Source organism: Metopolophium dirhodum, chromosome 4 (genome assembly GCF_019925205.1).
Source record: "Metopolophium dirhodum isolate CAU chromosome 4, ASM1992520v1, whole genome shotgun sequence".
NCBI lineage: Eukaryota > Metazoa > Arthropoda > Insecta > Hemiptera > Aphididae > Metopolophium > Metopolophium dirhodum.
The window spans coordinates 6,848,523-6,873,695 of record NC_083563.1 but is presented as its reverse complement, the minus strand read 5'-3'; the positions used below and the strand labels follow the sequence as shown (position 1 = coordinate 6,873,695).

Sequence of the window (25,173 nt, the reverse complement as noted above, 5' to 3'; positions counted from 1 at the left end):
TGTGCGTGCAACACAATTTAAGATAAACGGTGCATCTTAAATCGTGGCGTGCAACCATAGAACAATTATAGTGCAACCACGGATATCTTAGTCCGTGGACATAACACGGACACACGATTTAAATATATACAGGTTGCGTACTCCCAGAATTTGACCGGTGAACTAACTATCTGAAACAGCTGTTCCCAGTACTACTAGCACACCCTGAGGACAAATTTAAAGATTCAATAATACTACATACTATAGGTATTATTGGTATCAAAAGCAGATAACCGTGGTAAGTGATTTATATCGTCATGATATTATATATATATATTTAACATATTTAAACCACAACGAGCGCTAGTGATTCTGGGCCTCAGGTGTTTCAGATAGTTGGTTCACCAGTCACCGTAAAGCACTATTTGTTATAGGTCGATGTCTTAAATCGTGCACGGACATAAGAACTTATCACAAGACAATTTAGCGATTTAATGTTATTGGGCAAATATTGATATGATAATAAATAACATCAATGATTAATTAGTAATAATCTAAGACGGTGGTAATAACTTAGAATATTTTATGGTAATAATTAACGATCTATATAATTATCCTATATTCTTAATTAGAATTATTAAGTTACGCAAAGTTTAGATTAATTTCTTATATTATCTATGGTATTTTCCTTTTAGCATTACTAGCGCTGTCTTAGTGGATACTTATGGAACTAGAAATTTATGTTCAATGTTCATGCACAGATATAATAAATATATATCAAGGTGGTGATGTCCGTGGTATATAATATTATATATGATCACTACAGTCAGTAACCGCGGTCTTAGAAGAATAGATTGTAGAACAATCGTAGAACAATTAATAGTATCAATATTAACAATAAAATTGTTCTATCATAATATGGTTGTCCTACGATCCGTTATAAAAGTGCTATCACATGACAGATGATATGAATCCAATAGTCAAGACGTGATCTGGTCACTTTTTTGATCTACAGTGCTACCGGTGGCAAAGTTAAATTTGTTAAAATGTTATTTAGTTAAATAGTAGTTATTAGTTAATAATTATTGTTTATTTAGTTATTTACATACAATATTTGGTAATTACCACGGACTAAGATAGAAAGGACTGTAAACGAAATTATGGGCGGGTGACGGGGAGACGGATCGCAACTGCCTCAGTGCCCCTACTCTTCCACGACCAAATTTGTACACAGCTAACATGCACGCTATCTGCTTGGTAAAATATCAACTATTTGTATAATATAATTTTAATTCATATCATCATTACATTCTCCACCAAGCCACTAGGTAGCGTTAAAACCAGTTGTGTAAAACGGAAATCAGCAGAGGCACTTCGGACCCGTTAAAAATGTGCTCGTTTCCAGTCCTCTCTATCGACTTAGTCGGTGGCATCAAGATGTATATACTACATGTAATATGGTCCGTGGTAATTACTAATTATTATACTGATCACGATGAGAAGAGGTTAGGTCTCTTCTCTACATCCTGATACGGACTTTAATAATATTAGATAGTAGAGATATGACACCGACACGTAAAAAAAAATAGTCCACTAAGAGCGCTAGTAGTGGAATCTGGATTTATTTTCCATGCCATCTTATCATAGCTCGATGGGCAACCATACCTATAACATAAATTTTGTCGCCAGACTCCGGAAGTCCGGACTATCATAGAGTAAGATAGAGAGGACTGGAAAAGTGGAAACGATATAATGGGCGGATGATGGGGAGCTGAACCGCAATCGCTAATTGGTACATAGCCAACATGCTAGGTAAAATATCAACTATTTGAATACTGATTTTTATCATCAGTAAATTTTCCAATTTCCATCCAGCCACTGTCTAGGTAGCGTTAGAACCAGCTATGTAATACAGAAATCAGTTGAGATACTTCGGACCCGTTAAAAATTTGCTCGTTTCCAGTCCTCTCTAGTCTCTATCTAGTCCGTGGTATTCACAATATAAAAACCGGCCTTCGGGTGAATGGTGGCGTTACCTACACGAGACATTTGTACGATACCAAACTGCCGAAAAATTTACGACCGGAATAATATGTACAAGTCGTGGTGTCACCTTATCTTCTCTACATCGTGTCCATTAGAGTAATAATATTATCCGCCGTAGCCTATCCATTCCTATTTCCTTTATTATCCATAATCCATGCCATTATCCTATCAGTCACCTATCACCAGTGTGACACAAACGCCAAACGGCATTCAGGCACGATCGCAATAGTTTCTCACAGATATCACGCGCCGCCGATCACTGCACGTCCGCACACAACTTCCACTACCTTCTACGATAATATTACAATTATTCTCAATTAATATAAATAAATATTACATACTATAATAAATATATCTATAGAAAAACAACGATGTTGCCACTTTCCACCGGCCACGACATGTCGGATTTAAGTCATCGTCGTCGTCTCGGGTACTAAGTAGAAAGTACTAGTAACTAGAAACTGTTTGTGGGCTTGTGGCTTATATAGTTTCAGTTGAATACATTTTCGTGTTCGTATAATTATTTATCCAATTCATCGTTTTTGAGTTTTTCGTAAGGTTTAAATATCGTCCGTCCGAATATGGAATAATAAAAATGATAACATAACGGATCGGCTGCAATAGATGCCGCCTGCTGCATCCTACTGACTAATGGTGCTCACTGCTCGGCGCTCGCCAAACGGACGTCAGACACCCGTTGCGGTTGCACAACGACGATATTTTAAATTTTTTATGATATAATATATTGTTACGTTATCACTTATCAATGACGAAGACTACGAAGTACGGATAACGAGTTACGACGGTCGACGGACGACGACGACGGCGACGTCGACTGCGACGCGCGCGCCGAGGAACGTACATAGCGGACAGTTGGACAGGCTGCGTGCGCCGTACAAAAGATGGCTGTGCTGTAAACAAAAAATAAATAAATAAATGTCACGCCCCTTTTAGAGAATAATAATAAAAAAAAAAAAAGAAAAGAAAGAAGGAAAAAAACCAAAACACCTTTTTTTTCCGTCTTCGCTAATCGGTATACATTACGGTCGGGGTGTGTTTCGCGTATTTTTTTCCGCGATATTGTCGTTACCCGTGGTTATTGTCGTCGCCTCTGCGGTATAAGTTGACGCCGTCGTCAAGCCGAACGCCGCCGCCGACCGGTGTAGCACCGCACGGGACCAGTGACCACCGACCACAACGCCGCACAAGAGCGCCCTTTGTCTTGCTCTGCTGTGACCGACCAGACGACGACGACGAAGCCGAAGACGAATATAATTAAATAATGACTGAATACAAACTGGTCGTCGTCGGTGGTAAGTAGTTGTTGCACTACCCACGGACGTATAGCGATTTTGTGTGAGCACATCCACAACCAGCGCCAATCACTAAAAACCCCGACAGAGTGTAGGTATTTTGTACGGGCCAAATGTCCGATCCCTGTACCCGGCGCCCGTCCAAATTGCACGACTTGTTCTGTGTATATGACCATCGTCTAGCGTTTCGCCGACCCTTGACGAGTGCGTTATTGGCTGTGAGCCGAAGGCAGTATGTGTGTTACTCGCGCTGATTTCCGTTGAGGCTTCCTTCCTCTCCGGTGTCTATAAATTGAGTAAATTGACAATCGTCCCGTACGATCTGACCAACACACTCGATTCAATTCACTCACATACTACCCAAACTAAGTACATCCTACACTCATATTCAATGAGTTTTTAAGGTCTTGTAGATCTGTAGATCAACTCCCTGAATCTTATCTCTTAACATTGTTTGGAAAAAAAATTTGAAAAATTTTCATCCTTGGTTCTTTTTAGGTTTAAAGTTTTTTTCGCAGTACTTATTGTTCATTCTTTTATCTTATCAATTTCACAAAATGTATTTTCATTGCTTTCAACTAAGAGTTATTTTTTGATTTAGTTCAGTATTAAAATATAATTATTCATTTGAAACTATTCTTCACACTTAAAACTTCATAATTTACCTATATCTTAATGTTTACTTTGTCTACTATTATTATTTATTGGTTGTAGTCATTGGCTAGATTTATTACTTTTTATTGAGATTTAAAGGTGTAAGAACGTTTGTATAAGGGAAATAATTTATAGTCTATTTATGAATACATACTACTAACAGAAAATTCATAAAAACTTAGGTATATATTAGTCAGTTTCATAACCTATGAATACCGATTTCTGTATACCTACCAACAAGTTGTACATTTAACAAAATTATTAAATTGAATAATTGTTGCTATTATGCCTTAAGTAGGTATATAATATATATTAAGTTATATTATATATTATTCTTAATGCATTATTTAACATTCTGTTTTTCAGCTGGCGGCGTCGGTAAAAGTGCCTTAACAATACAGTTAATACAGAATCAGTATGTTTTAATTTCATTCATTACAATACTTAAAATATTTTACTATTATTTTAGTTTAAAGTTAACTTATAAGTATATTTTTTTTTATTTTACAGCTTTGTGGACGAGTATGATCCAACAATTGGTTAGTTTTATATTAGTATTTATTTTATTTAGGGAAACCTAATATGTAGGTAATTACCTTTTTAGTTGTTGATCATTTTTTAGATAGTACATTTTATATACTTGATGTGAGCATAATTTATATTAATGATGTTGCTGTTTATTTTCAGAGGATTCTTATCGTAAACAAGTAGTAATTGATGGAGAAACGTGTCTACTTGATATTTTAGACACGGCGGGTCAAGAAGAATATAGGTAAGATTGTTTTATACAATTTGTTATTACAAGAAGTTAATAATATATATTTTTTTATAGTGCTATGCGTGATCAATATATGAGAACCGGTGAAGGTTTTCTTCTTGTATTTGCTATTAATAATACCAAATCATTTGAAGATATCAGTAATTACAGGGAACAGATAAAACGAGTAAAAGATGCGGAGGACGTCCCAATGGTTTGTAAGTATCAAAGTATTTATTCGTTGAACTCTTATTATGATGTAAATTATTATTACTTTTGGTATCATGTTTATTTATCACAATATTTTAAACACTTGAAGTATTATCCATTCAGATATTTAGATTCTGATAAATTATAAATTGTTTGAAATGTTGAATTAATAATTACCTACTTTAAATTAACTTTAATTTTCAGTGGTAGGAAATAAGTGTGATCTACAAAGTAGAGCGATAGATGTTAAAGCAGCATCTGATTTAGCTAAACAATATGGTGTACCATTTATTGAGACATCAGCTAAAACGAGACAAGGTGTTGATGAAGCGTTTTACACTTTGGTTAGAGAAATTAGGAAAGATGTAAGTAGTCATTTAATAGTGTATATTTTGTATTAGGATTATAATTATTTATTAATATTATAGAAAGAACAAAGGTTGCGAGAAAAACGTAAAGCAAAACCAAGAAGGAAACGCAAGCACTGTTACCTCTTTTGAATATGAGTGAAACAAATGGAATTTTTTTATTTAAATTAAAAAAGGACCGAACAAGAGTGTCCTCGTCGTATTTTAATTAATGTAAACACACTTTTGGCTCAGGAAAGTGTGTTTTCATCATTTATAATATTGTTCAGTTAAAAGCATGTATTGAATATATTTATTTGAATGATAAACAAAAAAAAAATAATAACTTTTGGAATCCCGATCAATAGAAATTTATGTTCAAAGAAAGAACATTATACAGAGGACCCCTTTAACAAGCTGACATCTTGTTTTGAGATCCGATTTTAATATTGCTATTTTTATCGTCTTATTATTAATAAAAATTTAAAAAATATATATTTATAGTGTTATTCGATTATCTGAAATATTTTCCTGCCCCATTTATTTTTCTCAAAATCGTGCTTCCAGTATTCATAGGAGCTATTGATTTGTGCATAGGCTTTACTACAATTTATTATTATTTTTTTTTTTTTTTAGTCAATATGTATGTGATTTTATTGTTTGAGAGGATGTCATACCCGCATGTGTTGTCTCCGTCTAACAAACTCATAACATAACAAATTGCATGGTCTGAATAATTTGTTTAAGAGTATGTCAGCGCAATATTTGTTTCCTCTGACTCATTAGCAATATAGATCAATAGCATACATGTAAAATCATTTTTTAATGAAATTACCAATTACAAGAATTATAAAGGATAATATTTTTAGGTACGACATATCAGTATTAAATTTTTTATTATTTGACAATATACAACTTTAAAAATAAAAATAATAAATGTTATACATTTAAATGGATATTAAATTGCTTTGAGATAATATTTGGACAAATCGATACGTCATACCTAAAAAAAATATTATTTTAGTAAATGCATTTCGTTTATGTTGCACATGGGCCAGAGATAGAAAACAAATGGGGCACTGACATCTCTTCACTGTTATGTTTAATTTTAAAGTGAAATGACCTATTACCAAATTTAGAAGTAATAATATTATGTAATGAATGACAGGTTTTTTTATATTGAAATTTTAAAGTGAGTTATGATTTTGTACACTTTTAAATCCATTACTCATTTAAAATGGTTGAAGTATAAAAAAAACCTGTTATGCACTAGATAATATTCTTACTTAAATTTGGTAGTATTCACCCTAATATTAAAAATAACAGAGTTCAATAAATTATTCAGAACATACAGTTTGATATGTTATGCGTTTGTAAAGGTGGGTTTACATTAGAGCCCGAACACGAATTAATGAACGAATTCGAACCCATATCGAACGCTTTGATCAACTGCCTTTGGAGTAAATGCTTCTGAACGTGTACAAATGCATTTGTACTTTTTCGGTTATACTATTTACTTTGGTTCGTTTGGTAACATTTGTTCGTGTTCGTGCTCTAATGTAAGAGGACACTACACAGGTATTGGTTGTCTCTGTCTTGCAAGTGCATAACATAGCAAATCAGCACTCAGCAGATCACGCTTAACTCCGTTAGTTTAAAAATTAGAGTGAATCAACCTATTTTGAAACTTGATGGTAAGAATATTATCTCTGTTTGTAGGAGGTTTTTTTTACAAAAATTCAGCTTATAAGTGGGTTATGGGCAGTTTTAATTTACGCTATATTATATACGTATAACTCGCTAAAAAATTAAACTATTGTAAAAAAAACCACATACAAACACAGATAAAGTTCTTACCATCAATTTTCATAATAGGTATTCACTCTTATTTTTAAATATACAGAGCTTAACGTGATCTGCTGAGCTTGGTATGTAACGCACTTGTAAGACTGATGTCCGTATGCATAGTCAATTTATGTAAACTTAAATTGACCATGTATACCGGCATAAAACAACAAATGGCTGTGTAGTGTCCTGTTAAAACAGACAATGCAAGCAGGTATAGCATCCTCAACATCAATAAACAATATTATTATCTTATCTTTTGAATGGTTAACTGGTTTAACTACTTTATTTTCTTTTTACTTAAATCATAGTATAAAATCAACGAAATGTAATACTTTAATTATTTCTAGTTAAAATGTATATCATTTTTTTTAAATTACAAATACATTTGGTCAATATAAAACTATGTTATAATTCCTGTTCAAATTATTTTTACTTATTTTATTAGAAGATTTCTATTTCCACTCTGCCTTGTGATCAGTAGTTGCATATATATATTTTATTGATAATTGTTTTTTTTTATGTTTATAAAATAAAATATATGTTGACCTGATCAGAAGGTGCAGATGACTTACAGGGATTATAAGTAGGACATCCGTGCCAAAACTATACTCACTATTCAAGTATTTATTTCTTAAGTCTTATTTTTTATACACACCTAATATTAAAATATTCATTATGATTGTAGTTGTTTCAATTTTATTATTATTTATTATTATTATTTTTTTTTTTTTAATGATAATTTTTTTTAGTTAAATTGTTTAAAATACAGGACTAATACTTAGTGAAAGATACCTTTGGCCTTTGGGGATAATTTTATTATTGCAAAAGAACAAAAACATATACTATAATTAAGTTAACTATTTCAACAAAGGCCTCATTGGACATTTATAATACTCATAATTTGACTACATTATATATATTGTAATTTAACGAGCTTTTCATGTTGAAGTTCATGTTTGATCAAGATGTTAAGAAAATCATTTTTTATTAGTATTTTTATTTAATTTTTTTAATTTTTGTGATCATTATATTAGGATACAATCAGCATGTTATTACCAAAACTTATTATAATATAATGCTATCTGATAATATATTTAAAAAAATGTGAATTTTGATTCCTTTAAAATGTGTGATTAATGAATTAATATTTTATTACCTTGGTTTCTAATTTATTACTGCATTTATACGAAGCTATTAAATTGGTTCATACATATCTTGGAACAATTTTTAATAAATGTTTAACTTAAATACCTAATTATACTTAATATATTTTAATAATTATTTGACCATCAATATTTGATTCTAACTGTTTTTATGACAATTGTAATAACTATTAGAACTAAACGATTCTCCATAACGTTTAATGGCTTCATATGTATAAATATAGATAATATTATGTCCCCTGCATTGATAATTTATATGAAAACTGTAAGTTATTTCCAAGTTATGCATGTAGGTAACAAAATAATTATATACAATATTTAAAATCAATAGACAATGCTAAAGACATGAACTGTTGTGATTGAGTTCTAATAATTGAATACTAATTAATAACCATACATAGTACATATGAGGAAGCGCAGTAAAGAACAGACATTAGGAAGTAAAATTATGTACTCAAATACTATACAGATCATTAGATAATAATTATCTACTTGTTTAAACTTTAAATTATATAAAATCTGATGGTATTCAAATATTTTCCCAAGCGTTTCAAGCAATAAAACTGGGTTTTGTTTTTAAATTTGAAATAATGATTTGTAGGAGCAAAAGTTCTGCCAGTTTCTAGTTACGTTACGTGTTGGAAATACCTAAATTAAAATTAAAACCCATTTAAATTACCAGAAATTACTATGGGAAAAACGGTTATGCCTCGTTAAAGTCAGTTTAGTGATTACTGATTTTTTTCTTGAAAGAGAAAAGTTTTATGCTTTATCAGGTCTCATTGAACTCCAATATTAAATAACACCAGGAAAATAGATTTCAAAATACTTAAAATTTAGTAAATAGTTAAATGATTATAACTTCTGAAAATAAAGTTTTTTAAATCTAAATTCCCAATGCAATCTTAATTTTTCAAAAGAAAAAAAAATGTCCAAAATCTGATTATATTAAGAGACATAAGATTTTTTCCTGTTTGGAAGATGGGAAGTTTTTGTACAAAATACAAATCAGCTCCAACATATAACATAATTATACATTTTTTGGAGTTGTTAATATTGAAATAATGATAGTTTTAACAATATGAAATTTACATAACTAGTAATTTAACTAACAATTTTATTTTATTAATAACAGGGGTAACACAGCATATTTAATATTATGAAATTAATTTCTGCATTTGTAGTACTTAGTACTGTCACTAATATATCTATTATGTACATTATTTTTTAAACATGTTTAATATTCTTAATTGATGAGGAATAAAAACCAATTTAACACAAAATTGTTTTAAGTATAAGTTAATAGTATTTATGGTTATAATTCTTCTCGTTCAAGTTCTCTTAAATATTTATTATCTTCTATTACACATACTGAGGGCAATTCAAATTCCATTAGGTATTCACATCGGTTAAGCTCTGACACCGATATAAGTTTAGGATTTAAACCACAACTCAAGTGAACCTGTTTTTAAGGTAATATGTGTTATTAATATTTATTCACAATAATACAATATAAAATTATTAATGTTTGTTCACTGAACATGTGAAAAATACTTACATAAGCAAACCTTTGATAATGATTTAAACATTGTTGTCCTCTATCATAAAGCATGGTATGATATTGAGGTTCGTCATTCTGAAAGTTTGCCCAATCTTTCCAGACACCCAAGTGTACTTCAGGTCCTCCCTTTATTGGCCATTGAGTTATCTATAGCAAATAAACTCAGTAACATCCACTTAAAAGTATTGCCGAAGGGAGAAGATGCAATTTAAATTGAAATATAGTAGAAGCTGTTTATTAGGAACACGGATAAAAGATACAATCACGATATTGAGACAAAATGTCTAGGGCCTACTATAAGTAGAAACAAATCGCCTATTAGAAACAATCGTTTAATTGACACACTTGGTCCAAAAGTGTTCATGTGTTCACGGCTTCTGCTGTAAATACTTTATCTTACCTTTTCAAAGAGACATAATTTATATATGTATTCATCATTAGTCAGTTCATAGCACTGTCCATCTAAAGCAGCGAATTCGTCATCAGGACCAAAATTTTTACTTATTGATTTTTTTAATTCATATACTTGTTTTTGAAGATCTTTAACTGTTCTATCAGCCTCTTCAAATAATTCACGAGTTTTTTTTGATTCTAAAATAACAATTAATAATAAACGTGTACAAAATGTATCACACAAATTAAATAATCATCTACAGCAGGGCATGACAAACGTGCGGCCCTACATTTTTTTCGGGCCAGTGGCCTCAAGGACCATTGGCTAATATAGTGACAGTAAAAGAATTTTTATTTGATAAGTTATTCGAGCAGTCATAGACCATAGTATTTGATTCAATATTTTTAGCCCATTTGATGTTCTACATGCTTGATCTACAGTCTGCACGAACTACACTATACAATGATTCTCGATTATACATAATTTTCTTGAAATATAAATACATAATTTTTTTATAGAAGAAGTTTTACAAATAATTTAGTCATCTCTTAAGTCAAAATTATTAAGCTGTTTTCAAATGTTTAACCTAGGTCTTGTCTAAATATTGCCCCTAATGAGTAGGTACCTAATAACAGACATGAACCATTCCCCAGTTTTTGATTTTGTATTGATTAATAGTATGAACATTTATTTAGAAATTGTATAGATATAATAAATTACCATTAATTATGATTTTGGTTTTTTCAGTATATAATAATTTATTAATTCTTATAGCTTCAATATCTTCAATATTATATTTTTCAGTTTCATTATCAGAACTATGATTAAAATCTTGATTTACGATATCTTTTTTGACATTTCTTTTAGCTAGATGTTGTTTTTCATCAAAAGATTTTGTAAAAATTAACAGGTTTACACGATTCCAGCCATTTGCCATAAAATCCTTTAGATCAAATTCCTTTTTATTTTCCATAAAATACTATACAAATATAATAAATATTTTAAATGAAGCAAAGAGCATTTTGTTCAAAAACTAAATGAATAAAATACTAGGTGTATTTTACCTCTATTGATAGGTATGTTAATAATTTAATTTATCTATTTAACTTACATTAATTTCATCTTGTGAAACCAAACCATCTTGATTTTGATCAAAAGTACTGTAAGCAATTACTTCTTCCACTTCAATTCTAAATAAGATTTTTTTTATTGTGAATTTTCTAACATATAATTTAGTCTTTTAATAGATATTAAAATAATTGTACTTGTTGTCTTTGTTAGTATCAATTTCATTAAATATTTTGATTGCTTTATTTTGCTGATTTAATTTTTCCTCCTCTATAGCTTTTTTTTCTTTTTCTTTAGCTATTTCTTTGTCATTGAACATACTACTTCTATTAAACTGCGCTTCTTTTGTTTTGGTCAAGAGGTGAAGAATCTTATTCTAAAGAACAAAACAAAATTGAAAATATTGATAAATAACTTGTATTATATTTGTAAAGCTGTGATTGAATTGTTATATAACAGTTTTCAAAAAATATTCACTCAATCACAAATATTTGATAAATAATTCTAATATATAATCTAATACCTATTCTCAATAAAAAAAATACCTAGATTTTCAGCTAAATGCTGACCTTAATTACGATTCACATATTTTATCTATTAGTTCATTGATGTAAGGGTTTCATCAGAGTTCGAGAGAACCAACGATCACGGCAACGTGGCTTATAAGTTATAATGTCTCCAAATGTGTCATGAATTAAAACTACAACTATCCACTTAACTGTTTCATGCACCTACCTCATGAATCTTTCAACAAACTCCCAGCCCATTTTATGATCACTGCTATATAATTAAATCTGATTGGAACCTCTAAATATTTATGTACTTATAATTTTGGCCCCTACCCAATATTTATTAATACAATTAAATTTAAAATGTCATACATATAATGAGATAGAATATTTATTAATCCATTTTAATCACAACACTCTTTAATACATAAATCATCATTTGATGAAAATGTAACTTCTTTAATATATGTTCCTGGTACAGTGTAACAGTAATTGTATGAAGTTTGATGTTCTATAGGTTTTTTTGTTTGGCAATCGTTCCTAGTCTTTATATTTGAATTATTTGAATTCCTGATCCAATTTTTATAATTTATATTATTTGTTGTCATTGTTTCCATTTTTTTTGTTGGGTTAATGTAAGCACTTTTAGGTTTGAAAATATCAACATTCTTTTTTTCTATTTTAGAATCCATATAAGATGTTTGATAAATTGTAGATTGAATTTCATTTTGAGTATTTAACTTAAAAACACTGCAAGGTTGTTCATAGTGTTTACCTATTTATATTAAATTGGAATATTTTAGTTTATTATTGACAATAAATTATAATTATATGAACTATAATGAACTCTTTACTTTGGGGAGTAATGTTTTTTCTTTGAAAGTCAAAATGTTTAGTAGTATTTAAGTCTATAGAACCACGCCCAATTAAATCAGAACAGTCTCTTGGTTTTTTAATATCCAACTCATCTGAAATTGTCCATTTTTTGTAACTGGATTGTTGAATAGTTACTGTTGGATATTGAAAACCAAATTTTAAATTATCTTCAAAGCAGTTACTTTTTGAAGATGAATTAATATTTATAAATCCATTAATAGGATAGTTCTTATAAGATAATTTTTGTTCGGTTTTATACTGCATAGGAATATCTGGACGAATATAAGTTCCATGTTTTGCATATGATTTACCTCTTGGCGGCTGTACATAAACATTATTGTGATTACAATTTTGATTTTTACAATCACATTTGTTCATGTTGTATTAAAGTTTTTAATATGGTGATAAATTAAAAATTGAATATCTGTTGCTAAGTTATTTGTACACATAAATAATAATTATAATTTGTAGGTACAAATACCAACATATAACTGATAACCTATAAGGTTTTTTTTTTATTATTTTTTTTATAGAAAATAGGGGCTATATTATATTGTATATTTGTATTTTGAATGGAATTGTGTCATTTTTATCTTAATTGAATTAATTCAGGCATATAATACTTATTTTTGTTGTGTTTTTGGTAATTTATTCTAGTTTTTGTTGATTGTCATAACTAATCAAATTGTAGTAAATGTAACAAATTAAATATTAAAACTTATTGTATATAATTTTGAAATAAAATATGTTAGGTACCTATTTGACATTTTGATAAGTTGGTAACATATGAGTTAAACTATATAAGGATATCATGTATGAGTTTTTATTTACTGTTTAATTTTTTATTATTAAAATGGTGATGGGTAGGACTGCGAGAGTAAAGGAAGCTATGTATTTATATTCGTTCCAATGTGTATAATATACCTAAATAAAAATGTCTTACCTGTTTCTGTAATAAAAGATATTTGCCTTTAGCAATGAGTTGTTCTCTTATTTTAAATCCAAGAGCGTATAAATTATGAACTCTATTTGCTTCACCTCTAGCTTCACGGCTAAGATTTTCACATGTGTTTTGACAAGCACCTTTTTGGAAATTACTAGCCCACTCATCAGACCCATCACAACAATCTGTTTAAAATGTAATGTCCATTAAACAGATTAAACTTATCTTGATTGATAGGTGTTACAATAAATAAGATTAAAAAAGTAACTAATTTATATTTGTTAAATTTAAATAATATTTATAGTTGCCTATTGCCTACCTACTAAGTGTTAAGAATGATTATACCCCTGGATTAAACAGCGTCTATAAGATAATTTTTAATAATATATGTACCTATAATAAACTCTTAAAATAATTATGTATTTCAAAATTCTTTTACTATTTACATTTTATAAAGATAAATGTTTAATGATTATTTAGTTCAATTTAAAGTAGTAATAAGTTAACATTTGCTATTTTTAAATTACATTTTCAAGAACAAGAGTTTAAACTTTATGATATTAAGGCTATTTTTTTTTTTAGGTACCTACTTATAATTTATGAAATATTAATACATTTAAACCATTTAAACAATAAGAAAAAATTGTTATCTTGCATATAATATAGTTCAGAAATACCTATTACCATTATACAGTTTTTTAGAATTACAATACTCAGGATTAGAATTACTGAGATTATATTTTGTATAATATAATATAGTATAATGTTATATTAAATGTTATAGGTACCGCAAATTCCATCATTCACACGTGATGACGGCACAACGGAAGGAAAATGTCCTTTATTTGAACAGTAAAATGTGCCATTTGGACATGCTGAGGTACCTGGCTCATCACTTGCATCAATACAATCACAATAATCATCATTAATATATGAATAAGGAATAGTTAAAGTGCCATCGAAACAAGAGAAGTCCTTGCCGTGGGCATATAGTTTGGCATCTACAACACAATGCCAACATGATCATGAAAAAAATGATGAATAAATAGGGTAATGGAATAAATTAAATTTATTATATTTTAATTATTCAAATTATCTAGGTATCTATTATCTATCCACCAAATAATGATGGCAGAAGAGGCGTAGTATTGTTCATTCAGATGTTTGTTAAAAAAGGAAAACAAAAAAAAAAGGTACCTATTATCTACCTATATATTATATAAGCGAGTGTCCTGAGCGAGAGTGACTGATTCATAATAACGCAGAGCCAAACCTAATACAGCTATCGATTTGAAATTTTGAGGGTAGATTAATATTATAATTTCACCGTGCATTAAGAAATGATTTTGCAAAATTTTGATTTTAAGGTGTTAAAATTAGCAAAAGCAATATTTTACATGTATATTGTATACGCATGTACAACATACTTTATTATTATTGTTTATTTTCATTATAAAACATAGTCGGTACATTCAAAAATTTATATATTCAATATAATTGTATTTTGTAAAAAATGTCTTCGTTTGAAGAGATTTTTGTCAATGGAATATTGACGTTTGACACCTCAAATAGTTGTATCAATTATCTGTGATGGTGCTTGCTCTTTCCGTTCAATTTAATTTCATTTGTTAAACACTCAAGAAAGATGTCAGGAGATCCGAAATATAATTGTTTCGTATGTCTCTGATATTTGGAATAACTATATTTTATGTCTTACAATTCAAATGGTAATAACTTCTCCACTGCTGAGGATTATGGATGTGAAATGGCCAATCATACTGTTTACAGTGGTTATTGCGAATTGGTTACAGCTGGCAACATATTTTCCCATTTTTATTTGAAATTTATTATAATAATTATCTTTATGCTAAATTTGGTGTCCCAGTAACTGGAAATATTATAGGTCATTTTGATGTATTTATTTTTATTTACATTTTATTTATCTATTTCTAAATCTTCTTATTAATAATCTTAATGTTACAAACAATTTAATCTGTAAATATACACGAGACTATCCTGAGTGACTCATAATCAACACAGGGCCGAAACCTAGAAGAGCTATCGATTTTAAATTTTGAGGGTAGATTAAGGGTGGAAATTAGTATTTATTTATTATTGGTTGTTATTGGTTATTAGGGTGGATCAGGTACAACCTTACATCAAATAGAATTTTTCGAACATTGCCTACAAAGGTGGATGAGTTGCTCTTTGTCCGCGTTCTGACGTAGTTGGATTGTCTACCACCCTGGCTGAGTTGCACTTACTGTAGCTAGTTACACCCAAAGGAGTTGAACAAACATATTATTTTTAAGAGTTGCCATTTTTTACTGGCAACAAAGTGCACGGGATCAATTAGTATATACATATATTTATATTTTAAAACAAAAATTAATTTAGATAAAAAACAATATTCATTTTACATTTTCACTAGGTACTTTGAAAAGTAGAATTTCTATGAATGACATTAATATTAGCTATTTACAAATGTAATGCTTAAAGATATTTCTGAATCTAGGTTAAAATATACCAATAACAAACTATCTTCCTAGGAGATATCAAAGACCAACCAAATAAATAAAGATTATATTTCTCTTTATTTTACATAATTTGTAATATTTTTATTGCAGCATTGTAAAAACATTAAAAAGGTACATAATATGTTGATAAAATTAATTACGTAATAAAGAAAAAAAAATGAAATACATCATCTAAAACTGTGTGAGTATTATTTTTTTGTTTAAATTGTGAATAATGATTGAACCTTATTGTTCTAAGAAAATAACTAATAAGTAAGTACATAAGTACCTATCAAAAGCTGTCGAAAATATTGTAAACATTTTATAAATTTATAAATTGATTCTATTTGCCCAAAAGGCACCAATTATGATATATTATTCAACATTGTATAGAATACCTAAACTGGTTAAACTTACTTTCTATTGGGATCCCTTTTATGATTTCAAAGTTTCCAACAGAACATTCCGTCAAAATTACTGAATGAAGTAGAAGATTAATTAGTATAACAATTATAAAATGGAATATTTCCATTATACTATTCCATTCAAGGATTCAAAAATCATTAATTATTGGATTTTTGAAGTTAACAGCAGTTCCGTTCAACGGACACCGACCAGACTCACTGTAAGATTGAGATAGTGTGATATACTGATATGGTATAATATGGCCAAATCGGGCGACTGTCGGGGTCTTGAAGATAGGCCTTATGGCCGCAGTCGCACGATGATAGTAAAACACGATAGTTACTATCATGAGAATATGTGTTAGTACTATCACAGAATTCCGTGGTACTATATCTCACATTATCAAATGTGTTCACACGAGCTGCTGTGCAGTGTATGAAGGTTGTAGTATGGTTCACGGCTTCAAATAGTTCTATCTAAAACCGTGGTATGGTTATAGTGTGTTATGAATTATGATAGTTGGTGGAAAATTGATATATAAATTTAAAAAAAAAAAATTTAATAAAAAAAAGATGTACAAACACTACAACTGTAAGGGCCGGGAACAAACAATAATAGGCCGTGGTGTCCGTGGTGACTTTTAAACCGTATTGGTTACCAGTCGTAACCATATAATAACCAAGCCCTCGAACGACACGACACACGACGTAACTGTGAATGCGCCTTTATTCGTTTATGAATTACAGCAAAATAAAAGAAATGGTTTGATGAGTAATCGTTATTTTACGTGTAAATTCCTATTTTATCAAAATTTAAACTTTAGACGCTCATAATAAAACATTTGTGTGATTACACTCAAGAACTCAACTTTTTTCCAGTAACAACAACTTATGAGGAACCTTGAATTACATTTTGAAGGTATTTGACTATAAGCAAAAATATTTTTTTCGACATTTGTTGAAAAAGAAAAAAACTTAAAAAAATTTTGAAATTATTTTATCTTGTATAGAAAATAGCAAATTGCTTATATAAACATTTGATGAACATTGATTCAAGAATCTAAGGTTATTTGTTTTAGTAGTGTTACACTAAAAACATAATCGAATTCGTCAAAAACCGATTTTGCGTAAAAATTCCTGTTTTTTCTGAATTTTTTTCACGTTTTTCCCGATTATTTTGAAAAATACCTAGACATTTTAATTTTAACCTCTTAAAAGTACCTATTATATAGAATTTAACATCAGAAATCACCCTTGAAGTTGGAGATTGAACTATTGAAGCATCTTTTATACTATTTATATACTGACATGTATTCAGACACACTCGCACATCATTGTAAAGTCAATACATTAATCCCTCCGCTTAAAATCTAAAATATACGGAAAAAAACGAAATAATATGCTTACCCAGTCTTCAAAAAAGTCTTAGTAACTTACTAACTTGTAATTCAAAATTAATAATTGTAGAGACTTCAATTTTTCACCAAATATTAATTATATTATCATATTTTATTAGAACTTTAAAAATAATTTGTGCTATTAATCATTGTTATAGATTTTTAAAATGTTCTACTTTTTCAGTTTATTTTTGATTTAGGTATGTAAGATATTATGTTTGTTTGAAAGCGGATCTATTGGGATACTTTTTTAAAATTCAACTTTCGAAAAATATTTTGTAATCTATTCCTTTTGTACTTAACTGGTAGACATGAGTGTCGGCGTGAGGCCATTATATATATATATATATATATATTTACTTTAATATACGGCCTTTCATCGTTTTCTAGCTAATTCATTTGTCTTCTTCTCTTTTACTCTCTCTCATTCTCTGTCTATCTAACCATACTATCTCTCAGACTGTATATATACATTATACGTGCGTTTGTATGTGTGTGTATGTGTGTGTGTGTGTGTGTGTGTGTGTGTGTTGGAAAGAAACTCATTATTCAGAATATTACTCGCGTAGAACAGCCAACAGACAAATCGCACTTTTCTGTCGGACGGGAGGACGGCTGGCTGTAACGCGTTCCGCTGGTCCATTCAAGTGATCATCACGCGCACATTCGTCCCTCGCGTAGTTCAGTCGTTCTTCGCTTTGGATGGCTGTCACCGACGCGATCCCGTTATAATATATTCTTTAGATGGTGGCGGTGGCGACGAACGAATATACACGTTAATGAAAGATTCGCACAAAAGGGACGGGCTTGCGATTAAAAAAGAACGTTTTTTTCCGGGTTAAAAATACTTGGTTGTCGAGTTTTAATCATGTTTCTATTATTATTATTTTTTTCGCATTCTTTCATTTATATATTTTCCGTATCGTTATAATTTTGTCCAATGTACATAATATTTATATATATATATAAACACAATATACACTATATGTCTGAAGTCGGCGGCCGTGTCTACGACTCTGCTCTCAATGGCTGTCAACCGCGTGCTTGGCCGTGTAGCTATATATACGCGCATACAGGAATTTTGTCGTACATGCAGAGTTCAATTTGTCGCGTTGCCGGCGTACCGTCGCGTACAGCCTGTCCTGCGGTGGTGGGGGGGAGTGTGGGGGCATGTTAACTCCGGGAAGGGGTTGGGATCGGGGTACACACACACACACACACACACACACACATATTCACAATATACATTTATATATATGTGTGTGTGTGTGTGTGTGTAGCGTGTGTTTGGCGCGTGGGGAGGGGGTGCGCCCATCTGTCTGCAGAATCAATATAATAAAAGGAAATTTTCAGTCGGCGGCAGTGACGAGGGAGGGCGCACGCGCCGCCCACGCCTCCTCCGCCACCGTCGCTGCCGCTTCCACACCCGGACGATGACGCCGCCGCCGCCGCAGCACGCCGCCGGATTTCGCGTATAATAATACTTTTACTACTCATATACGCGAGCGTACACATCGCGGACGTGCGCATCGCGTATATTATACCGCACACACATCCGCCACCGCCGCCGCAATGGACGACGACGCTGCCGCTGTCACCGCCGCCTGGTTGCGTGCCGACGAGTGTCACTGCGACCGTCGCCGTTTCGCCCGCGATTAGCCGTTACCGTGGTTAGCCGATTTGATTTTTTGTTTTTCGTTAGCCGCGTTCACGCGCCAAAATCGCATCCGTTTGGTTCGTCCGTTCCGTTCTTTTTCTGTTCGTTCGTTTTGCGCTTATACCTAATACCTATACATACGGTTTCGGTGGTCTTCGTCGCCGTTGTTATTGTTGTTGTCGTTGTGAGTTCAAGTAACGTGAGTGCCGCGGTAAAATCGCCATGTTTTTCGCCGGCGGCGCGTGTTGTTGTTGTCCCGTCATAGCCACCGCGCACGTCTTCGTATTGCTGGTCGCCGTGGTCGTGTCGCCGTTACCCGGCGTCCGGGCCCAGGCGGAGGACATACCGCACAACGAGTAAGTGATAGGATAATAATTATTATGATACGATATCAGATAATATTCGTAATTCCGTAATATTGTAATAATAATATACACTGTATACTAAACCTAATAATAATTTAATTTAACATATCATAATTATAAACTATGTAGTTTCTTATTCTCCAACAGTCAGTTTTTTTGCTATAAGTTGATAAACAAATAATATTCTGAGTACAGTACACTGAACAATGTATTACAAACATAAAAATTACTTGACAATTAACGAGTAGTGCAAATAACAAGAAAATAACCTAATAATATCTGAGATTTAAAAAAAAATTGACAGTTTACTTTAGGGCCTAAATGCTCCCGCCCAACCCTCTCCCCAAACTCGTCCATGCCAGTGCGTCACATAATATTTAGAACTAAAACACCTGTTAATTAGTTAAAACATGTAAATCACTCGCCTACAGTGTATATACATTTTTGTATTTTAGTAATTTTAATATTATATACCCAAGTATAAATATTGTGGTATATAAGTATATAACGTGTTTCCAAACATTGCAGAGAAGTATTGTAAACACAAGCGGATGGACTTTTGAGGGTTTTCGGTAAACATGTGGACGATTACGTGTCGTGTATTGTGTATAAACTATATAGGTACCTATATATACGTGTTATGTGGTCATTATTTATAGAACCATTATGTCAAACGGTTCGTGTCGAAATTGATCCGTCGAGAGTTCTATTCAATTGTTGTTATAACCTTTTGGAAACTCGATGCCGTTGAATGTGCTTCGATTATATTTATGTATTATGCACAGATAATAGCATGTTTAGTATATTCAACATAATATTATACACTCGTTGATAATAATATACTATACACAATAACAAATAGTGCAGGCACATTATTACGCGCTTGTTTTACTATTACTTAATATCTGTTATAACGGGGAAAATACTATATTAAAATGTAATGAATTATCAGCGGAGTTTGTATAAAAAAACATTGAAAATCTTTCATTATATACCATATGTTCTCATATACTCCTTTTAGGTTTTAGGTTCTGAATGAAGCCATGGTTTAAATATCGTTGTAAGTCGTTACCCGGTTTATTAATGACAGAGTTTTGGTATTATTTTTTTTTATGAGGTGATTTATTTATCACGTTATTTCCATTACAAACACATGAAATCATAGGGAAATAGAATACTTAATTTTATTTCATACGGTATAGTAGATAAAACAAACAAAATAGTAAGTGAGGATTACCTTCTTTTTAAGTTATTTATTTTTATTGTGATTCATATCAATAGCATTTCTAATCATAAAACAAATAAATATAAGACCTATTTTAACTAGATCATTACTATGAAAACATATATGAACCAAAATAGTCGCCCACCCGTGATATTTCTATGAATTTATCATCGTACCCTATTAAATAGTAGTTGTGCGTGCCACGTGTACACACGACTACATGGGTAATTGGCACGTTATTGTCGTCGTAATGAAATATTTCCATAATATTTAATTCGTTTTCCGATAACAGCACGTGGGATACGGATACTGTGTAAATACTACCTACACACTGATGCACCGAAGTTGCCTATATAACGCGCCGGCCAACAAATATCACTAATAAAGTTAAGTTTCAAAAACATTGAGAATAACAACAATAAATTATTAACTATACAGCAAACCTTACACCAAAATTGCGTTTTGTGTTTAAACTTAAAGCTCAAAACCAAGTTCCAATATTAATGGATATTGGCAAGGTGATATATTTAATTTCCAAATATTTTGAACATTTTTTGTAAGATTAAAATTATATTAAATTAAAATACATTTACCCAAAATCGTAGGTACCACCTCACATAAATCACTTGACTTATATTACCACTCCACCCTCCCCCCACAAAAAAAAAATCGTCGCCATTATTATAGTGTACATATTTATCATTTAATTAAACTGTACGATTATAAGGCAAATGTTAAAAAATTAATATTTTGTATTTTAATTATTTCATTTAGAAAATGTGTATTGATTAGAATTGGTTTTCTGGATTCTATAATAATAGTAAAAACTGAATTTGAACGAGGTTATAAAGACATGAGCCTAGCTTAGTACTACTTTGTTATACACTATTATACCTTGTAAATTTAGATTCTCAATAAAAATAAATTATATGAATAGTTTTTACCAATACCTTTTTTTTTTCTATTGTTTCTGTGATCAGTTGTTGTATAATCTTATTTCTCGATTGGAATTTTCAACTAGTTTGAGTTTTAAAGATGTAATTTTCTATGCTCTCAACAATTTCTATAATTAGTAAGTAAACTTATCAAAATACTATATGGACAATTATGAAGAAATATAAACTGTTAGCAAGTGTGGTTATGTTAGGTTAGGTTCAAGCTCCACCCAGAATATTTTTATGAATGCTATGATTTATAATTACATTTAAATGAAACGTAATGGACAAAAATGTCTACTCTACGACTATTCTGTATCGAGGTGTATGAAGTATAATAACGACGAGCTTATAAAATATCCGATATTCTATACAGATATTTTAATAATTGTATTATAATATGACACCTCATACTATACCTAATAATTGTACAAATTGTATAGATTGTATAGATTGTATTGTAACTGTACAAAGATATTTTCATATAAAATGACAAAAGACAAAACTACAAAAGTAAAGATATATTTTTAATTCTTGATAAGAATTCACTCTCATATACAAATGTGAATGTAATGAACTAATTAATTTTGTTTTTAAGAACATTATATAATTTAAATATACTATCAGATTTTAATATTCAATTACTGTTAATTGTTTCCTATAATAACTGTTGTTGTACTTTGTAATAGATTAGTATTCTTGTTTTTAGTTGGATAATGTAATTACAACAATTATTGTTGTGTGTCAGCTTCAACAAATATAACTTATCTATAAATTATTAGCGTTACACTTTTAAAAGGATAATATTATATTGTACAATTTAAGATTATTTTAATCGTAAAATAAAAATTAGTATCAATTTTTTTGTGTATAATGGTAACTATTGTTATATTTTTCCTTGGAAATATTTAAACTTAAAAGTTAATGATTTTTTTGTTGGGTATTAAATATATCTATATTTTTTGTTTTGTTGTGTGTGTGTTTTTTTTTAATCGAGTATTTCCATTTTATCATAATATTATAATAACTTTCTTTTTATATTATATAGGATATTTATTAGACAATGACCCTTTGCATATTAAATATTTATCTTAATTAGTAATGCTAAGGACTTGTATAATATTCCAAAAACTCTAAAAGTGTAAAACCATACTTAAGCTTCAAACTCTTCGCAACGGGATTAAAAATACTAAATAAGTGAGTAAATAAACAATTCACTAATCTGATTCCAGTACTGAGACTCAAGGCTTTTTAACTTTATATAAACTAAAGTAAAGTTAAATATTCTTAGCTCTACAAAATATATAGAAGAGAAACCACATTAAACGCCTTTAAGCTTTGGCTGTACAAATATTAATTATATCGAAGTAATAATGCAACCAGGCAGACCACTAAGTATTTTGCATAATTAATTTAAATTGATATATTATAATTTATAAGTAATGATTTTAGTTTTATCAATAATTATAAACGCAAGATTAAGGTCATAATTTTCAAGATAAATAATTTACGAGCTTTAATAGGTACTTTAAATTAATATACCTAAATAAAAACAACGAACACATATTTTATTAGATGCAATAAATAAATTAAGATGAAATTAATAAAACTACAGCGGAAAAAACTGATTAAATAATACTTTTATCTTGATTTTGTTTTAGTTGAGCATTACATTTTAGAAACCAAAAATAGCATATACTTTTCATTTTTCGTTTATGGTTGAACGATTTTAGTATGGATGGAGTATTATGCCAAATCGTATCTTCAAAGTGGGTACTGGGTAGGCACTAGATTGTTTATTAAGGAAGTCAAATTGAATCGCAAACGGGAGAAAATTCAATTTCATAACTCATTGTACATAAAACAATATGAATTATAATATATACAAGTAAATACAAATAGTACGCACTCTTATACGTATAAATGTATAATACATATGGTATTGTTTTTTTCAAACTGGTTTTCTGGTAGAAATAAATAATCTTTTCTGTGTGAGAAATGTAGTTGCTATTTTGCAACTGAATGCAGCATGTGAAGCCTGGCAACTATGGCCATTAGCTGTTTGTTTTTGTTTGTAGGGGAGGAAATTGTAGGTTTGTAAACACGTGTGTTCTTGGTTTTGGCAGATTTTTTAGTGGGCACCCGTAAGTATCTGCCATGCCCGGGTGGGGGAAACCTAACTTGCCCGAAGAAAAATGCTCCCGCGTCCGGGTTCGAACCGACGCCGGTGGGTGTCGCAACCGACGCCTTAATCCACTCGGCCACTCCGTCCCACATTTGTAATTCTGTATAGTTTAAAATGTGTTTTTTTTAACTAAATTGTATCTCTTGTAGGTACTTGAATAAATTTCTTTCAACTTTTATTGAAACTAATTTAGTTTTTAAAACCACAAAACACAATGATAATTAATGAAATATTACATGTTAAATTGAAGATAATATAATTATCAGACAATACAATAATGTTTTATTATCTTAAAATGTGTGTTGTAACATAGGGTTTAATTAAAGTGTTTTAACTGCAAAAATTAATATTAATATATAATAATTTATTATGCACCTCGTTTATCCATATAATTTAATTATGAAGACGTAGCCGGCCACAGTTAGTAGATACATTTACTAACCGTGGTCGCTGGCGATAATAAATATATCATAATGAATAAAGACAAGTAATCCTTATTGCATAATTTAACGATTATAAAAGTCATATAACAAGTTAAAAATTTAATACCAGTACACCACGATATTATAGTTATGGAACATTATACATAAATAAGTCTTGTTTGCCTTTATTTACGATGGCATCTGATAGCTTAATATTTATCACAAGTTAACATATTATATTAAAAAATTAAAAATTAAATACCTAGGTATGTTGGTCACCTTCGAATATTATGATAATGATGTGTAAAGTAATTAAGAGTAATGGGCTGTATAGTATTATAACTGTATAATATATTTTGTAATAATTATAACATTTTTAAGTATTTTTATAATTAACTT

The 25,173-nt window shown here is 30.2% G+C and overlaps 4 protein-coding genes across 7 annotated transcripts in view; 2 read left to right on the top strand and 2 right to left on the bottom strand.

The window, feature by feature from the left end:
* Positions 1-2,848: 2,848 nt before the first annotated feature.
* LOC132943867 (GTPase HRas) lies at positions 2,849-8,280 on the top strand. The gene is made up of 7 exons (XM_061012999.1): positions 2,849-3,338; positions 4,359-4,407; positions 4,503-4,531; positions 4,680-4,764; positions 4,825-4,967; positions 5,164-5,324; positions 5,388-8,280. Exons 1-7 carry the CDS (start codon positions 3,308-3,310, stop codon positions 5,457-5,459), a joined length of 570 nt encoding a protein of 189 aa, XP_060868982.1. The 5' UTR covers positions 2,849-3,307; the 3' UTR covers positions 5,460-8,280.
* A 1,134-nt stretch (positions 8,281-9,414) lies between these two features.
* On the bottom strand, positions 9,415-17,874 carry LOC132943864 (glucosidase 2 subunit beta-like). 2 transcript variants are annotated; one of them, XM_061012995.1, is made up of 9 exons: positions 16,602-17,874; positions 14,457-14,669; positions 13,669-13,853; positions 11,538-11,716; positions 11,384-11,462; positions 10,993-11,251; positions 10,279-10,469; positions 9,876-10,025; positions 9,415-9,779 (listed from the first exon to the last, which is right to left on the bottom strand). In XM_061012995.1, exons 1-9 carry the CDS (start codon positions 16,714-16,716, stop codon positions 9,633-9,635), a joined length of 1,518 nt encoding a protein of 505 aa, XP_060868978.1. In that variant the 5' UTR covers positions 16,717-17,874; the 3' UTR covers positions 9,415-9,632. The 2 variants fall into 2 exon arrangements, with proteins under 2 accessions (XP_060868978.1, XP_060868979.1); XM_061012996.1 differs by lacking the exon at positions 14,457-14,669 and having other exon boundaries at positions 16,602-17,871.
* Positions 12,254-13,429, bottom strand: LOC132943869 (uncharacterized). The gene is made up of 2 exons (XM_061013001.1): positions 12,704-13,429; positions 12,254-12,624 (listed from the first exon to the last, which is right to left on the bottom strand). Exons 1-2 carry the CDS (start codon positions 13,101-13,103, stop codon positions 12,254-12,256), a joined length of 771 nt encoding a protein of 256 aa, XP_060868984.1. The 5' UTR covers positions 13,104-13,429.
* Positions 17,875-19,429: 1,555 nt separating the features above from the next.
* The window catches only part of LOC132943863 (voltage-dependent calcium channel subunit alpha-2/delta-3), a 48,467-nt gene continuing 42,723 nt past the window's right edge, over positions 19,430-25,173 (top strand). For 2 of the 3 annotated variants that reach the window (XM_061012994.1, XM_061012992.1), the window contains exon 1: positions 19,431-19,998. In XM_061012994.1, the coding sequence (XP_060868977.1) occupies positions 19,865-19,998 (134 nt within the window). In that variant the 5' untranslated portion in view covers positions 19,431-19,864. Of the gene's footprint in view, positions 19,999-25,173 lie in introns of all 3 variants that reach the window. The other variant, XM_061012991.1, reaches the window with a different exon arrangement.